Genomic DNA, 16500 nt, shown 5'->3' with positions numbered 1-16500 from the left:
ATCTTTTCATTTTTGTACACTAAAGTTATACCTCCTTTTAAATCTATATATGTAAGGTAAAACCATGACGGGCCGTGCGGATATATACCACACCTGGGGTGGTGATAAGCCTTTACACACCCCAGAAGTGGTATATATCATCGGAACCTCATGGCACGAAATGGTTTATACCGCTTATAACACGGCTACCTGTCATTTGTGGGAAGAAAAATAATTAAGACACATTTAAATTAAGACAAAACCAGAAACTTTTATTGTGTATACATCTGCAGTGTGATATAGTTAGAAATTTAATTTAATTTACTTCATTGTTCGCTTATTAAATAAATTGCAACTGTTCATTTATTGTGAATTTCTGCATTGAAAGTGCCATCTCACTAGAAACTGATGATGATGGGCAGAGTTTCAAATGACACTAAGGAAGTAAGGGGAGCAACTGCAATGAAGATTGAAGCCGGATCTTGAGGTGAGTTTGTGAACTGGTTATACACATTCAAGTACATTTTCATCCTCTTGGATCTCAAAATCTGTTTTTGTTAGTTGTCGGATACCCTCGCATCAAAGTTATGCCAGATTAAGTTGACGATCGAATCAGACTTCATGCACCAATCCGATCACGATGTCAGGGGGCAGTTCCTCAGTTTTCTGCAGACGCTTCAAATCCAGGCCGGTAATTCGGGGAGTGGTGTCTGGCCTTGTCTTTACCTGCTTTTCTAACAGTTTTCCTGACTGACAAGAATACATTATTGCTGGTTTTATACTCACTGTCAGCAGAGATGTTAAAACTTCCACTGTTCAAATATGTATTTAGTCCAGCTCAGCATTATAAAACTGGAGCCTGAATACTGGTCCTCAGGTGAACTTCTTGCACTGGCATAAAATTCCCTTATGTTGTTGAGATTTTTTGGACTCCATAAAATTAATGTCCATATTTTTTCTTTAAGTACATTAACTAGCCCATGCTGTATTTTTCTTTTTTTTTTTTTCAATCTTTGCTTTCTTCTATTTCATGTAGCTGTTCCTCATCTACTGTTACATGGCTACTCTTGCTGGAGCACTTATTTTATTTATTTATTTATTTTTTTTCAGATGGACTGCTGTGTTCACTCAGAAAGTTGCTGTTGTACCAGTTATGTGGATTTTCATCCCCAAATACATTAAAGGAAATAGGTGAAATGCCACTTGTTTTTGGATGTGACAGTTTGTCATGGAATTTAGAATGCAGTGGTGTGTAGTGATTTTTTCTCGTATGAAGCAACTACTTAGTACGCAAGCCATGCTATAAGCTTTTTATACACACGGTCATGTGATGCTGTTAAACCAATCAGAGGTTGTTATTTTTCCAAGCCATGTTATAAACATATATGTGTATATGTGTGTGTGTGTGTGTGTGTGTGTGTGTGTGTGTTTGTATATATATATATATGCAATAAGGCTTGACAGGGTGTCTTTATACGTCGAATATACAGATGCCTCGGGGTGTTGTGCAGCACGAGACGAAGTTGAACGCCTCCAGCTCCTGAGAAGACCCTATATTCAAATATTCAAAATATACAGACACCCTGAATGGCCCTATTGTGTTTATAATCCAGGTAAACAGTGGATTTGAAGAAAAAAAGCATAAATCATGTTTAGTGAAAAACATTATTTGTTTTCTATTGACTACCCTTACACCAATTAAGTTATCCCGTTTATAACTTTGAACTACAAACTAAGTTAAGCTGAGTAAATTAATTTAATTAAAACATGCAAAAGTACATCTTTATTTTTGATATTGTGTAGATTGCCACTGAAAGAATACACCAGGACGTGGAGTTCAGACAACACTGAGTTTTTATTTATTTATTTATTTTCCTGCACACACTGTGTTTGAGCAGAACAGACAGGAGGAATAGAAATAAACTTAACAACGTCTCAGATTTCAGTAATCTTTCAAGGTCTGTGTTGAAGAAACGTGGATAATGTGCAGAAGTGTATTTTTGTGTTTTTCTGTAGCATTTACAAACCAATTTTTTTTTTTTTTTTTTTGTGCTTTTTTTTTGTTTTGCTATCCTCCAGTTCATTTAATTATTCCTCACCCCAATTGGCATGTCTGCTTACTACTTTTGGGATTTATTGTTTCACATTCCATTGCCAGCCCTGGATTATAAATATACAGTTGTAGTCAAAAGTTTACATACCCCAGTGGAAATTTATAATTTCTCAGAATTTTTCAAAAAAAAAAAAAAAAAAAAAAAAGAATCTTAGGAAAAATCTTTTGTAGCAAAAGTTTTGCTTTTGTGGATGTGGAAAAAAGTTACAATAAATAGATTTAGATAATATTTCCAATAATACAAAAAATGCTAATTCAAAAGTATTCATACCCTGACAAAGACAATTTAATTAATAGCAAGTTGAGGCACCTTAAGCAGTAATAACTTCTTTTGTGTACAGCCTTCTTCAACTCATACCAAAGATTCTCAATCAGTTTTAGATCGGGACTATGACTAGGCCATTCCAGAACCTTGATTGTAATCTTCTTTAACCATTCTGAAGTAAATTTTGATGTGTGTTTTGGATTGTTGTTGAATTGGAATATCCAGTTGCTCTTTAAACCAAGTTTTGTAGCGCAGGGTTTCAGATAATTGGCCAATATCTTCTGGTATGCTGTGGAATCCATTTTACCATGTATTGGAACTAAATTTCCTGTGCCATTAGAGGAAAAACAGCTCCATAGAAGGATATTACCACCTCCATGCTTGACAGTAGGTATGCTGTTCTTTTCTTTGTACACCTCACCAGACTTTCCCCAAATGTAATAACTGTCAGGATGACCAAATAGCTTGATTTTTGATTCATCACTCCACAAACTTTGACCAGAACTCATATCCACAGTTCACATGCCATTTTGCAAACTTTAAGTGATTTTCCTTGTGACGTTTTCTTAAGAGTGGCTTTTTCCTTGGCCTGAGACCACTGAGACCTTCACCATGCAATACTTGACCTGTGGTTGAAATGGAAACTCCAGTCCCACTTGCAGTCAATTCACTTTGAATATCTTTGGCAGTCAATCTCAGATTGTTATTAACCTTCCTCACAATTCTTCTACTTCTTTCTTCCAGACTGAGGGAGCGTTATGACAGTACCATGAGTCTTGTACTTCTAGAAAATAGAAACAATACTTGAAATTGGGATACTTAAATGCTTGGAAATCTTCTTGTATCCTTCTCCAGCTTTATGATAATACAATAAGGTCTTCAGATAGCTCTTTACCTTTTCCCATATTGACTTATTGGTAATGACAACCATCATCCTTTTATACTCTCTAAGAATGTTCAACAACAATCCAGCATTTTCTAGACTTTTCTAGAATTAGGTTCTGCATTACCATATTGAAATGATTCTAGTACCTTGTAGACAATACTATCATAGCATCCAAGGGTATGAATACTTGAATTAGCATTTTTGGAGTTTGCAAAAAAATTGCTGAAATAAATAATAGTAGACATTTTTCTTCATCCACAAAAAGCAAAACTTTTCCCTAAAATTTTGTTTGAGAAATTTCTTGAAATTATAAATTTCCATTGGGGTATGTAAAAATGTTTGACTACAACTGTATATATTATGGCTTAAGCCGTAGCATTCTAGGTGCTGCAAAACCTTTGGCCTCTTGATATTTCTAAGTCTTGCAGTACTTGGCAGAGAAACACCCCTCCTTTGCCTCTAGTTAATAGCTGACAAACATAATCCATTTATGGCAAAAACTGATTGGGAACTATCCAGAAAAAAACAGCTTTGTTTTACTGATTACCTTTTTAAAGCATGATGACTATGATTTACAAGGGAAGGTTTTCCAGGTGTTTATAGAAAGGTTTTGATCTCAGTTTCTCAGTAACACAGCTCTGGTCTTTAAGGCAGTCAGCACAAGGCTGCATATTGCATCAACCACATATTCACTGGCTTCATAGTAATATAAATAGTACTTGTAGCAGATACTAAATGCACATTGTCTCCTTAAGTGATGTTTATACAAAGTCTCCCTAGCATTACATATAACAAAAATAAAACTAGTGTCCCATTATGATTTTATGGGTATGTACATTTCAAAATATTACTTATTAGAGAAGAGTAGAAAGCATACTCTGTATTATCATTGTGAACTCAGAGGCCTTTGCTTTTGGGGGCAGGTGCAGTGACTTCGGTCTTTTAAATTTACATTTCTTGTTGCAAAAATTTCAAATTGAACCTTCCTTTTAAGAACCTTGCAGCTACTACAACATTTAACCAACATATTCATAAACCCATTCAAATCTGTTGCACATCCCTTATTTTTATTTTTTTTTTTTTAGAAAACTATTTGTACAATAGTATATTTCTATTTTTGTAAGTGAAATATGTTCCTCAGATCTAATATCTAACGAGAAGAGTGTTTGGCAAATCACACCAATAAACTCTCACAAATTACACATCCTGTTATGCCACCATTATGAAGCAATATACAAAATGTTCATATCAATCCAACAAGGTGTTCAAAAGTTATAAGCCTCAGCAGCACTCATGCAAAGAAACATCCAAACAAGGAAACATATACCAATATACGAGCAAAATCCTAATCTGAATTTTTCATTTTAAATACAGTCAGCACTCGGTTATCCGTTACCCAGATACACATCAGTTGAGTTACCCAGACACGTCATATAACAAATTAATGCACTTACCCATCACACGTGATTACCAACTCCATCACCAGTTTTCTGATACAAAGCCCATCTCTTCAGTGTTACATTTTATCTGAATATCCGTCACAGCCTGCGTCTAAATAAATAAATAAATAAATAAATACATCTCCGTATTATTGTGCAGTTACACAAATCTTCCTCCAGTTTTACCCAACAAAAATGCAGCCAAAACAAAGGGAATGAGACACGCTAGGGTAAGGTAACAGTTAATCAGTTCCAGATACTGTGATGTATTTATCGAGCACTATATTCTGCAATTTTGAATACTGACTTTGGATACTATTTTAATTCTGGAAACTTTTTTGCATTGTATTTTACACTGTACACAGTTCTGTGTATGGGTAATATTTTGATTTTGCTGGTGGGTCATTAACAGGGAATTTTCCATACTGCTACAATACCGGATTTAAAAGTACGTACTGTATTACAGTCCACGTGTCCAGTCGACTCTTTGGCAAGTGAAATTTTCAGAATCATATCATTCTGAATTAAAATATTTATTCTATTGTAAATATAGTACTATACCAACAAAACCAATACAGCATATCTAAATGGAAGCCTGCTTATTTTAAAACACTGTCCTTTCAGTTATGTACTTTTGATATTGTATTTTTTTTTTTTGTGTGTGTGTTCCCTGAAAAATGGACAAGGGTTGGAATGGGCCAAAACTAAATAATCAGATATGTGTCACACGCGTTTAACCATCACTGAAGTGAAAATATTATAGGGTCATATATGTGAGTGCTGACTGTATAGCATGTTTTCACTGACTTTAACACTACTGCCATCTAGTGGAAATCTGTTAAAACAAACTCTTAAATCCTAATGCAGAGCTATTCCCTCTTCCCATTAAAATGACTCAAATAATAATAATAATAATAATAATAATAATAATAATAATAATAATAATAATAATAATAATTAATCATTTCAGTTAGCAAGTCTACTTGTGTATAAAAGATTTACAAAATATTTCAGGGCTCTACATATGTGTAGATTAAATTAGTTTAAAAGCACGATCCACGTTTATGCAAACTCATCCTAGACCTTGAAAGAGTTCCATTTACAAGCTCTATTGTGTAGGCTAAATTGGTTATTTTACATACAAACTCTGCAGTGCTTTTAACATTAAAAATAACACAAAAGTTACTGCATCTTGATGCAACATATTAAACCTAATTTTACAAGAATAAGAGCCAAGTAAAAGCAGCACACTGACAAAGTGATCTGGCAAGCGACTGCTAGTGTCCACACAGTTAACAGGCACATCAACAATATTAGATCTGCTGACACCTCACAGAAAAAAAGGGCTTGCTGTGGGGATTAAGGCTGAATGAAGTTACTGTCTTGTGCCATGTAATTAAGAGGAAGAGAAACTGAGGATGCACTGGTGGACAAAAATGAGTAAAATACTGCAGCATTCATTGAGCAGCGTTGCTTATACATGGGACTATGCCATAGTTCTGATAAACATTACGTTCTCCTTTGTGTTTTGTATTAGCTCATAAAAACCCCCAACTGAACTTGTAATGTTAATATTTTAAATGTTTTCCAAGGGCTAAACATTTATAAAGTTTCTTAAACTGTTAACCAAAAAAAAAAAAGTCAAATATAGATGTCACCCCTAAAAACATGTGTAAGGTAAGTTATGAAAATAAGGACAGCGCAACCTTTGAACATTTTTTTCCCCCTGTTAATTTACAACAAGAAAAAAAAAATAACTCAGTTTTGGACGGTTAATCAATTTTCCATTTTTGGTTGAAAAACAGTTGCCAAAGTAACATCAACTGAAGTACAGTAGTAAGCAAAATTTTGATTTAAAAAAAAAAAAAAAAAAAAAAAAAGTAAACATTCACAGAAAAAAGGTTAAATAAACATCAACAGTTTAACACTAAGTTTTTTTTTATAATACTAAGTTTCAATTGTCCAGTTTTACCATGTTCAACTCCAGATATTTTTTTTGTTGATCAGCCCAGTCTGTTTTCATAAACCAATAGCAGCTGAAAGGGAGCAATCTTCTCTCCCCTGCAGCACTAAGGGTTTATAAATGGCATATATCATTTTTGTAAAAGTCAAAAAAGCAGTTTTTTTGGCTATTACAGCAAATGCTTTTAAACAACAAATGCTTCAACATTTTATCACGTTGCCGATACGTAAATTAGGTTGTTTGCTGGGTTAAAGGAAGGGCAATTATTGTGGAAGCATCTTCTCAATATTCTAAACAGTGGAAACAAGGTATCATGTCACAAGCAGATAGCAACAGGCCTAAACTTAAAAGAGAGCAGATAATTCAATGCCAACATAGATGTCGTTAAACGATACGAACTTGCACATTCCACAATACTTTGATTTTACAAAAGAGTAAAGAGAAACAGATCTCAGCCTGACATGATTAAATAACTAAATGATTGAACTTATGGTTTTTTTTTTTCATTTAAAAGAATAAGTCAGCCTATTTTTTTTTTTTCCAGCCTTTCATTAAAAAACAAAAAACAAAACAAAAATAACATTTTCGGAGCTTCTTAACAGTTAGTAAACCTATACAATTTACTGTACCCTTCCTGGATACGTTCACATTTTATGAAACATTTTATGAAACAACAAAGATAAAAATGAGAAACAAAAGCAAAACTATAAACCAAGTATCATTCTTAACAAACAACAGCAATGTAGCACAACATAAAAACTACAATCACCTTTTACAGTTTCCTAATTTTAGCCCAGTAAATGGGATCCACCGCTATCTTAGATTTTCTCCTGGTTTGTGGCCAGGCTGCCATGAATGCACAATATGAGCTGCTGGCATGGTTCGACGTGCTACCAAGGCATGTTACGACAACTTGTTTTTAAAAATGTCAAATACAAACCAAAACAAAACTATTTACAGTACAGTAGACAAGAAAGAAAGAGAGAATTATTTCTTCTCTGCTTTCAATTTTTGTAAATAGTTCCAAAGTTCTTCTGCTACCTAGGAGGAAAGTTAGTGAAATATTACCAATAGAACACAGATCTGTGATGTCATGATGTTGTCCTTAACGCTTTTTTCTTCCTAATTTAACAAGCAAGTATTGCAGTCCATTCTCATTTAGCTAGCGATGGGCCAGTGGAAATTGGGAATAAGGTCACTAAGGCCCTGTCCACACTATGCCTATAAACCATATTAATTGCCTTTAAACTGGATTAAAAGTGCTCAATACGGATAGTGTCTACACTACGCAGCATTTAATACCGTACTCGAGAACCAGACCCCAGACCACTTCAGGGGGTAGTGTGGAGTCCAGTTCTAAATTAGATTGCATCAGGTAGTGCGGTTTGTCAGAAGTGTGGATGCTGTAATACAGAAATACATTTTTTGTGTGTCCTCCAATATCCCAAAATGCTTTCTGATATGTTTTGACGCGTGGACATTACAAATACAATACTCAGAACAGGATCCTGAAGGCGTTGAAAACAACTGTCAATATTGCTGTACTGTATACAATTTCTGAGGTTTGTTGTAAAATGGTGGATAACGGAGTGATGTGATCAGATGCCAAATTCAAGGCACACTGATACCTGGAGCAATGAACTCGGTCAAGGAGTTCAAAACGAAATACACACATTATGATAAATTGTACCTCGTGTTTTTAAGAAACAAAGCCATAATGTTCATGCTAGGAAGCACTATGTCTTCCGTGGGCACGGGTTTCAAATTTGCAAGGTTGTAAACAGTGCATGGTGGGATAATGTTATAAAGTCCCACAGTCCATTGCACTGCTAGGAACTGTAACCAAACTTTTTAATAGTGTTTGTACGCATTAAGCCTGACTAACAATGAAACAGTACTATAGTGTCAACGCTTTGAGCTGGATTAATTCAAATGTTTTTGAGTACTGTTCTGAATATCAGTTATGTAGTGTGGACAGGTCTTAAGTCTAACAACTTCTCAGAACTGGTTTCACAGAATGTTTTCACTTCTTATTTACAAACTCATTGTCAAAATTATCTTGTGGCTGGAGGCATGGATTTTGATTGTGTCAAAATCAAACACCTCATGACTGATGCTTTATTGCCAACTAATAAATCGGACATTTCAATTACTGGGTTTAATAACTTAAAAACAGATACAAAAGTGGCACTTCTATTGTTACGTGTACACTAATTATTTGGAGCTTTATAATTTTAAAATGATAAGACAAGGAAGCCAGCCGCTTAATAAATCTTTATGGTCATTCCAGCTCAAGTGACATGATGAGCATTAGAAGATGTCACACTGCAAACATTAGGTGCTGTCAGTCCAGCAATGTTTGGATGTTAATGTTACTGGAAGATATGCATAATATGAAGACAGTATGTAAAACATGTGAGTACTTGTAAAGGTGACATTTGTGAAATATGGAAGCCATATTAGGTCAAGTATATTAGATCAAGTTCAGGGTTACATACAAGTTTCAGCAATCTAAAAAACTATATATAAATATATATATATATATATATATATATATATATATATATATATATATATATATATATATATATATATCTTCTAAACTTGACAGAGATATGCTTCCGGTTATCAAATGTGACCAAAAGCAAAATTCTCACCTTTACCTGGTATTGCTTCAGATATACTTACTTTCTGATCTACAATCTTGCATGTGTATTTCGCATAATTTACAAACTTCTTCTGTGTTTTTGGTAGGGCGCATCGCTGTTTGGAAAATCACACATGCAGACAAGAAGCTTTAAAAGGATTTTAAACTTTAAAATACATTTAATTTTCTTTTTTTGAAAGTCGATATGGATGACATCAACAAATTCATAGTCATTAAAAAAACAGCATTCTACTAATAGCTTAATAACAAATTACACAATTTATCTGTTGTTAGTCATGATATAAACTGTAAATATAACAATAAGAACACCATTTAAAAAAAAAAAAAAACAGTATAGAGCGCACACCCCTTGTTATTTTTTATTTATTTTTTGTCAAGTTGCAGTTGAGACTAGTGTTACTTAAAGATGAGACCACAAATGTGAAGGTGGGTGTTTTCTTCCTCACAGCTGTCTCTGTGTATAACTACTGTTGTATGTGGATTTATCTTTGAATGAAAGTTGCTCTTTTTAGATCATTAACAGTTCAGAATTGTTGCAATGGAAATTATGAGGTAGTTAACATGGATGACCAGATGTCACTATAAGAATAACAACAACATTTAGATAATTACATACATCAATGTACTTTCATTGAAACCCATCGCTCGACGGGCAGTGGTTCATTACCATGTCTGTTCTGTGCTTTTAAGAATATGAAAGAAAAAAATCATATGGAGAATAAAGAAAGGTGTTTTGTTTTCACCTCGCTAACCATGGTTTTTAGTTTGTCCTTGACTTCATTCACACTGAGGCTCGCAATGGCTCCAGACTTTTCTTTTTTATGATGTGTAGTCTAAATAAAAAAATTAACAAGAAGGGTGAAATACAGTCAGGGCACTGGGAGTGAACTGGTCCACATGATGATTACTAAGAAGAACACGGGACATCCCAATTGAAGGGCTATATAGCAGTTCAACTAAACAGAGTTGAAAGCTTCAATCTTTTTATGCCTGGAGGTCAGTCTTTTCTTAGCTGCATGACATGGTCTAGACTGGTAACAACTAAATTAGAATGGAAGTACCTATCAGCCATAATAAAACAGCTGCATTTTTTTGCTTGCAAATATGAGACTTCACTCCAGATACTGTCAATCTCTCATTCTTTAATTCAGATTATTCAGTTTGATGCATTTCCAACAACATGGTGGTACAAGGTTGTGGCAGCTCAAAGTCTGTGCCCATGATGTCCCATAGCAAAAAGTCCCCTAGACAAATAAGCAATACTGTGCAGCATGGTATCACATCTGTAGCCTCTAGAAAAAGTTTTCTATATATTTTCAACGTAATGTGCTGTATGTCTTGCTAAAGACATCTTAATCCACTGGGGGTAACTTTTTAGAAATTAACGGGTAATCCACTTTGTTCCAAAAGATGCAAGTTACTCCTGCCCAAAGATTTGCCTGCTTGCACTGAGATTTATAAGCAATGGTTCTGCAGTGTTGTTAGCCTCAAACATTGCACTTACCACAGTTTTTGTTATTTGCTGCTATAAGGACAGCATTTAATTTCATTTAATAGTGTTTCTTATACACTCTACAAAGATTCTAGAATGCAATTCCAAAAATGTGATGGAAGAATGCTTGACCCTTAAAAACTTGATTTGAAATAAACCTTAATTTTAATGCAATGAACAAAGGGTTAAAACTGTCCTTGCTGTAAACACTGAGATTTAACCAACAAATCACACTACTAATGCATATAGTTCAGTCAACGCTGATAACTGGTTTATTCAGTAATGCTACATGGATATGCGCTTCAGCATTCAGCTGTGAACTCTGTACCTTTCAACACAATCTGATCTGTCAGTGAAGCCATTACTAGTCATTGCAAACACTGAATAGATATAAATTGAAAACGGATATGGGAGGGTTTTTTGTTGCTTTAAAAGGTTATAATCTTTTCTCTTTTTGCCTGTTTACAAAATGACACGTTCATCAGACAGATGAAAGAGAATGAAATTAGAGGACACACTCTCACACACGTCTGCAAAAACATATGGCTTTGGATGAACGCCAAACATGCCGATTTGTGCCTTTTTTCCCCAAAAGCGGCTTTTTTGCTGCAGCTGTGTACCTGAAACAGCTGACAAACAGATACTATGAGCAGCTCTTTTTCATCTCCTGTAGGCAGCGATTATAGATATAAAGGGCCTGACTTACTCACTGGCACGCTATCACTTAATACCATAACCATTTCGGAATCCATTAAATTCTAAAGCCATATCCATTCCATCATGTGGTGGAAAATATATCCTCATCATGAAAAGACTGCTTAAAAAAGTTTCTTGGTTGCTGTGCCTCTACACAGGAGATGACAGCTGCTAACACAGTTCAGAGAACGACCCTGCGAATCATGTGAGCTAGGACCCGCACAGTACTGTGTCTCGCATGTGTCCTACATCACCTTAGATATCTTGGGGTCCCCCATTTCTGTCATCTCGATCACTCACAAGGCAGCATGGGAGAGGATTGTGTGTACTGGTTAACATAGAAGCAGCCCTCGGGAGGGGCAGGAAAAGAAAAATTATAAAGCACTGCGATCATTTCCAGGTAATTTAAATCGGTCAGGACAACTCCTCTTTCAAAGACTACTTTTTTGCTCCACTTAATATATAGTCTAACCTGACATCAAACAAAAAGATAACAGCAGTTTCAAAGTCGGCATGGATGTGGGGGTGGGTGCAGTCGGATAAGGTTTTACGCTCCCTGAGCTCTGATCTCCTGTAGCTCAACCAACCCTGCAGTTAAACTGCAGCATACTTATTAAAGAATTACCAAATCTGAAGATTGGCCAGAGGATTAAATGAAAAACAATTATCAGACAACTTCTATAGTCTAGCTATTCCCAATGATACGCTGCTCACAGCAAGTATTTGTCTAGCATGGATTAAACTGCAATGATGGCTACCTGTTGAGGTTATTAGAAACGTGTTAAACTTGCTGCTCTTTCACTATAAAGAAAAGGGGCTTTGACGAATGCCTGAATGTGTCACAATTTAAAGATGTTCTGTAATCCAATGATGTCAGTGGCTCAGAAGGTCACAAGTTCGAATCTTGCCTGGGGATAAAATAGCCAGGACAAACTCTAAGTGCAGGACTTGTGCTACTAAATGTGCTAGTTGTACAGTTTGTCCAAATCAAAATATTAAAGGGAGGCAGTTTTCATTAATTTGTATAAAGTGAGCTATGAATGACAGGCATACACTTTTTCACCAGAGGTGGCGCTGTAACAGAAGGATACTGAATCTTTATCTCCCTCGGGTACCCGCTTTACTTAAGCCAAGTTCAGTGTATGATGTGTCTATCTATATCAGAGGTTCATGAGGATTCTAGATATGACATTTGTCCTAAATCCTCACGGTTCAATTCATTTACTTTACTCTTTACACAATGCAGCCAGATTGTGCAAACATTGATTTTATAGGGTTTTTTCCGCATGCATTTTAGAGCTAATCTCTATATTTTAATGCCAGTCTTGCGCAGAGTATTGTTAAAGATTCTTAATCACTGTTTATGTAACACTAAACCAATCACCTGCACATTTTTTTGTAATATTTCAAGGAATCTCCTAGAAATGAGTCGATACATCAATACACTTTTGCGTGTTAAAATGGTTACATGAATAGAATTAAAATGTATTATTATTATTTTGATTTTATTATTCAATTTTAGTTAACTTGCAAAACCCAGGCCATCGTAAACTTGTATTTAGCATTACTGTCGGAATGTATAAACATAACTTGTGCTGCTGTCTCCCCAAATATATTTTTCTACAACTACTGATGCAGTCGATACAACACAAAAACAGTAGCATTATTCTACAGTGTATGATTCATACAATGCCAATACGCAAACAGTGACATCACTGTGCAGTGTGGTTCTATGTGGTGGCAGACCATCTTCAGCTAGTGTCTCCCAGACCCTCACTGTAGAGGAATCCAGTGCGGTAGGTAAGGGGTGGCAATGCTTTTTGTAGTAGACGCAACATTCAATGAGTGCTAATTTACTGCTCTTATTTTTTTATTTTCTAGTCTTTTACATTCCATTGTCTGATTCTCCTTTGGAAGAGATCTCTTCAGCTTTGTGACTGTTGAAAGATTCAATAGTATTGAAAAGCAAGGTACTGTCCAGTATATCCTAACTCAATTTAGCCAGCAACTGCAGAACCTGTAATTGTAATGTCTACCCTGTATAAATAATTCAAATAGCTACATTAAATACAATTCCTAGCTTCTGATTAGGTCTAGAAATGGAAAAAAATCATTTACTGTACATATGTCAGTTTATCACACTTTAGTTTTACATCTAGAGAGCCACCTCTCCAAATGTGAAAACGCACAATTATTAAGTCTGAGAGCATCAGAATCTGGGGGTATACACCATGTGGGAGTCTGCCTGTGACCTAGGTTAGTTTCTAATCTGGTACACTTTCATACTGACATTGATTCTGTAATTTCAACTGTGGAAGGAGATGGATGCTACGAACATACTTCTTTTAAAATCATTAAGAGTCCCCATAAAATACTGTATCTGTTACCTTTACAAAGATGTCATGTACAGTGTTTGCAAGATTGCAACAACCTGACAACTAATGTACAGTACAGTATGCTTGTTATACTTGTTTTCCAATATTCTTGGGTGTGTAAATGTTTCCATGATCACATTTTTCAAAAAAATTATGTTTATGATGCTGCTGTAAACCACATTTGACATTAAAACAAGAAATGTAAGCTGATGTTTTAGAACAGTATGTTATGCGAACTAGACATTTCGTTATTAAATAGGGTGTTTGGGAATGGCTTAATGTCAACAAGCCTGGGAATGTTATTGTCGAAACATGTGCAGTCCAGTGGGTTTTAGGTTTGTGACGTCTTGAAATCAAGTGCAAGCTTTGCAGATTTGTATTATTTTTTTTTTTTAACTCTTCTCCTTTATTCTGTGTGCGTGTGTTTTATGGTATTGGTACATGCTGTGCATCACATCCGCCATGAAATTACGATCAGCATCATTAAAAGTACTGTCGACAGCCATAACCTACAGCTCATACCATAAAGATGGGGTCATCTTGAACAAAGCCACTGATTGGCTATACAGTTCCCAAGATGTATAAAAAACTGCACATTTGGAAGAATGGACAAAGTGTTTTATCTGCTATTAATATATACACTATATAATAAATGATAACACAGAAATGGTGAATTTTGATTTAATTACCTGGTTTCTATTTAATGGTAGGCCCAAAATTTTTGTTGTAACTGGTCTGGCCTATCAATAAGACACTGAAATGTCACCATCAGAAAAGTCTTGGTCTTGCCAGTGGTCTAGTAACTGATGACTTAACATTACATTTTCACAGAATGGTCTACTGTCAATCTTTTTGAAAGACTCAGCTGTGCTGAGAACACACACTTCAATAGGCATGTAGCGTGTGAATCATTCACAAAAAATAACATGTGGTGCTGTCACCCCTGAGGCAGAGCACCTCGCGGAACCCATGCAGGTTTTCTGTAGTTGTTGGTGGAGCAGAGTGAAGCGCTCTGTTACCTTGGGCTGTGGCTTGGCTGTGTGGGCTCCTGTTTTCCCAGGTGCGCCATTGTGTTGGACGCAGATTTTGGCTCTGTTTTTTCCTTCCCCGGAGTCTCATTCTGGAAGAAAATAAGAAATAAATAAACAGACATTAAAAAATAAATAAATAATCAAAGTGAAATTACTTCACTTTAGTCCAGATTTTGTGAAAGCCAGATGCATGTTTTGACAGCTCGAATCTAGGATTTACTTAATTTCCCTGCAAAATCTGGAGTTTCAGCTGGGGGTGTAGTCCTTCATCTATAGCAATGTGCCGATTCATCGATTTGCGCAGTGAACCGTGATATTGTTCTTGATACGATGGAACAATAAATGTGCAACTTGTACGTCTCACACATACTGCAGAGTACCGTGACCCACGTGTCATGATGTGTATCATGAAGACACTGGCGATGCACAGCCTTATTCATTACCACTACAGGTCACTGTGAACAAAGAAAAAATGTTAAACTTTGAAGCTTAATAATTTAGAGCCTGTTCTAATCTGATAATTGTCACTACATCACAATTCCTGGTGTAGGAGGTACAACATGCGCACTGGGTAAAATCTTGCCTATGGGTAAAAAGTGATATAGCATAAAGAGTATGACATAACTGGTTCCTGGTACTTTTTTTTTTTAAACCATCGAATTAATTCTGAAGTATTTGATACATTTTGGAATTATACAAGTTTTGCAAATACAAATTACTTAACTCATTCTACACACAAAAACAGCCATCTTTAAATTCAACTGTCAGCCAAAAAATATTACATTTCAAAAATTAAAAACCTGTTCACTTAACCATGAAATCCAATCCGCATTAAATAAATAAAAACATCCGTCACACAATTCACTCAAGCCTCGGGCCTCCATCCACCACACCTGTAGATTGAGCCTACGGCTTCCATCCCAAAGGCACCTCAGCAATCCAAGAAGCTGACCGCCTCATCTTTGCTCAGTGCACCAGAACAGGGAGGAATCTGGCACTAAATAAATCACATAATGACAGAAATGCTCAGCCCCCCCCCCCCCCCCCCCCCCCCCCCCCCGAGCTAAAAATCTATGCTAGAAACCAGGTATGTGCATTGGCCAGCTTTGATCTTTGCTTGGCACAGCTTCAACTTGGATTGTGTCTAAGGCACACATACATAAACCACATAAACACGTACACACAGGCTCTACTGTTTAGCACAAAGGCCAGGTGCAACGAAAGACTGAGTGGCAGGAAAGGGAAGAAGGGAGAGAGGAAAGGACAGAAAAGGAGAATTCACAGTACCTGCTTCACATTCTTTAGGAGAGCAACATGTATCAGCTCTGGGAGCATATTTCTGGCACAGAGAGCTGCTCATGAATTAGCAAACTTGCGAGGAGATTACAGAGAAGAAATCCGATCATTATACTCGATACCCTGTATTTTAGCAGCACTAAAACCAGATGGGGTGCGAAAGGAAAAGATTAAAAGTCAGCAGGCCCTGTTTTTTCAAAGAGTTTTAAAATGTATGCTATAAAAAGAGCAGACAGTAAATTAAAATAGTCTTCACCCAGTATTTAATCCAGACTTTGTTACATGGCATAATCAAGA

General features: G+C 35.8%; 1 protein-coding gene across 1 annotated transcript in view; it reads right to left on the bottom strand.

Moving 5' to 3' along the window:
- LOC121326269 (fibroblast growth factor 18-like) overlaps positions 1 to 16242 on the bottom strand; it is a 35228-nt gene extending 18986 nt beyond the window's left edge. Inside the window, exons 1-2 of the mRNA XM_041269511.1 lie at positions 16195 to 16242; positions 14896 to 14996 (exon numbers count right to left, since the gene is read on the bottom strand). Coding sequence (XP_041125445.1) covers positions 14896 to 14996; positions 16195 to 16242 — 149 coding nt within the window. The remainder of the gene's footprint in view (positions 1 to 14895; positions 14997 to 16194) is intronic.
- Between the last annotated feature and the right edge of the window lie 258 nt (positions 16243 to 16500).

The sequence above is a fragment of the Polyodon spathula genome, chromosome 2, assembly GCF_017654505.1.
Source record: "Polyodon spathula isolate WHYD16114869_AA chromosome 2, ASM1765450v1, whole genome shotgun sequence".
Lineage (NCBI taxonomy): Eukaryota > Metazoa > Chordata > Actinopteri > Acipenseriformes > Polyodontidae > Polyodon > Polyodon spathula.
The sequence above is the reverse complement of the archived record's forward strand: the minus strand, read 5'-3'. Positions and strand labels throughout refer to the sequence as shown.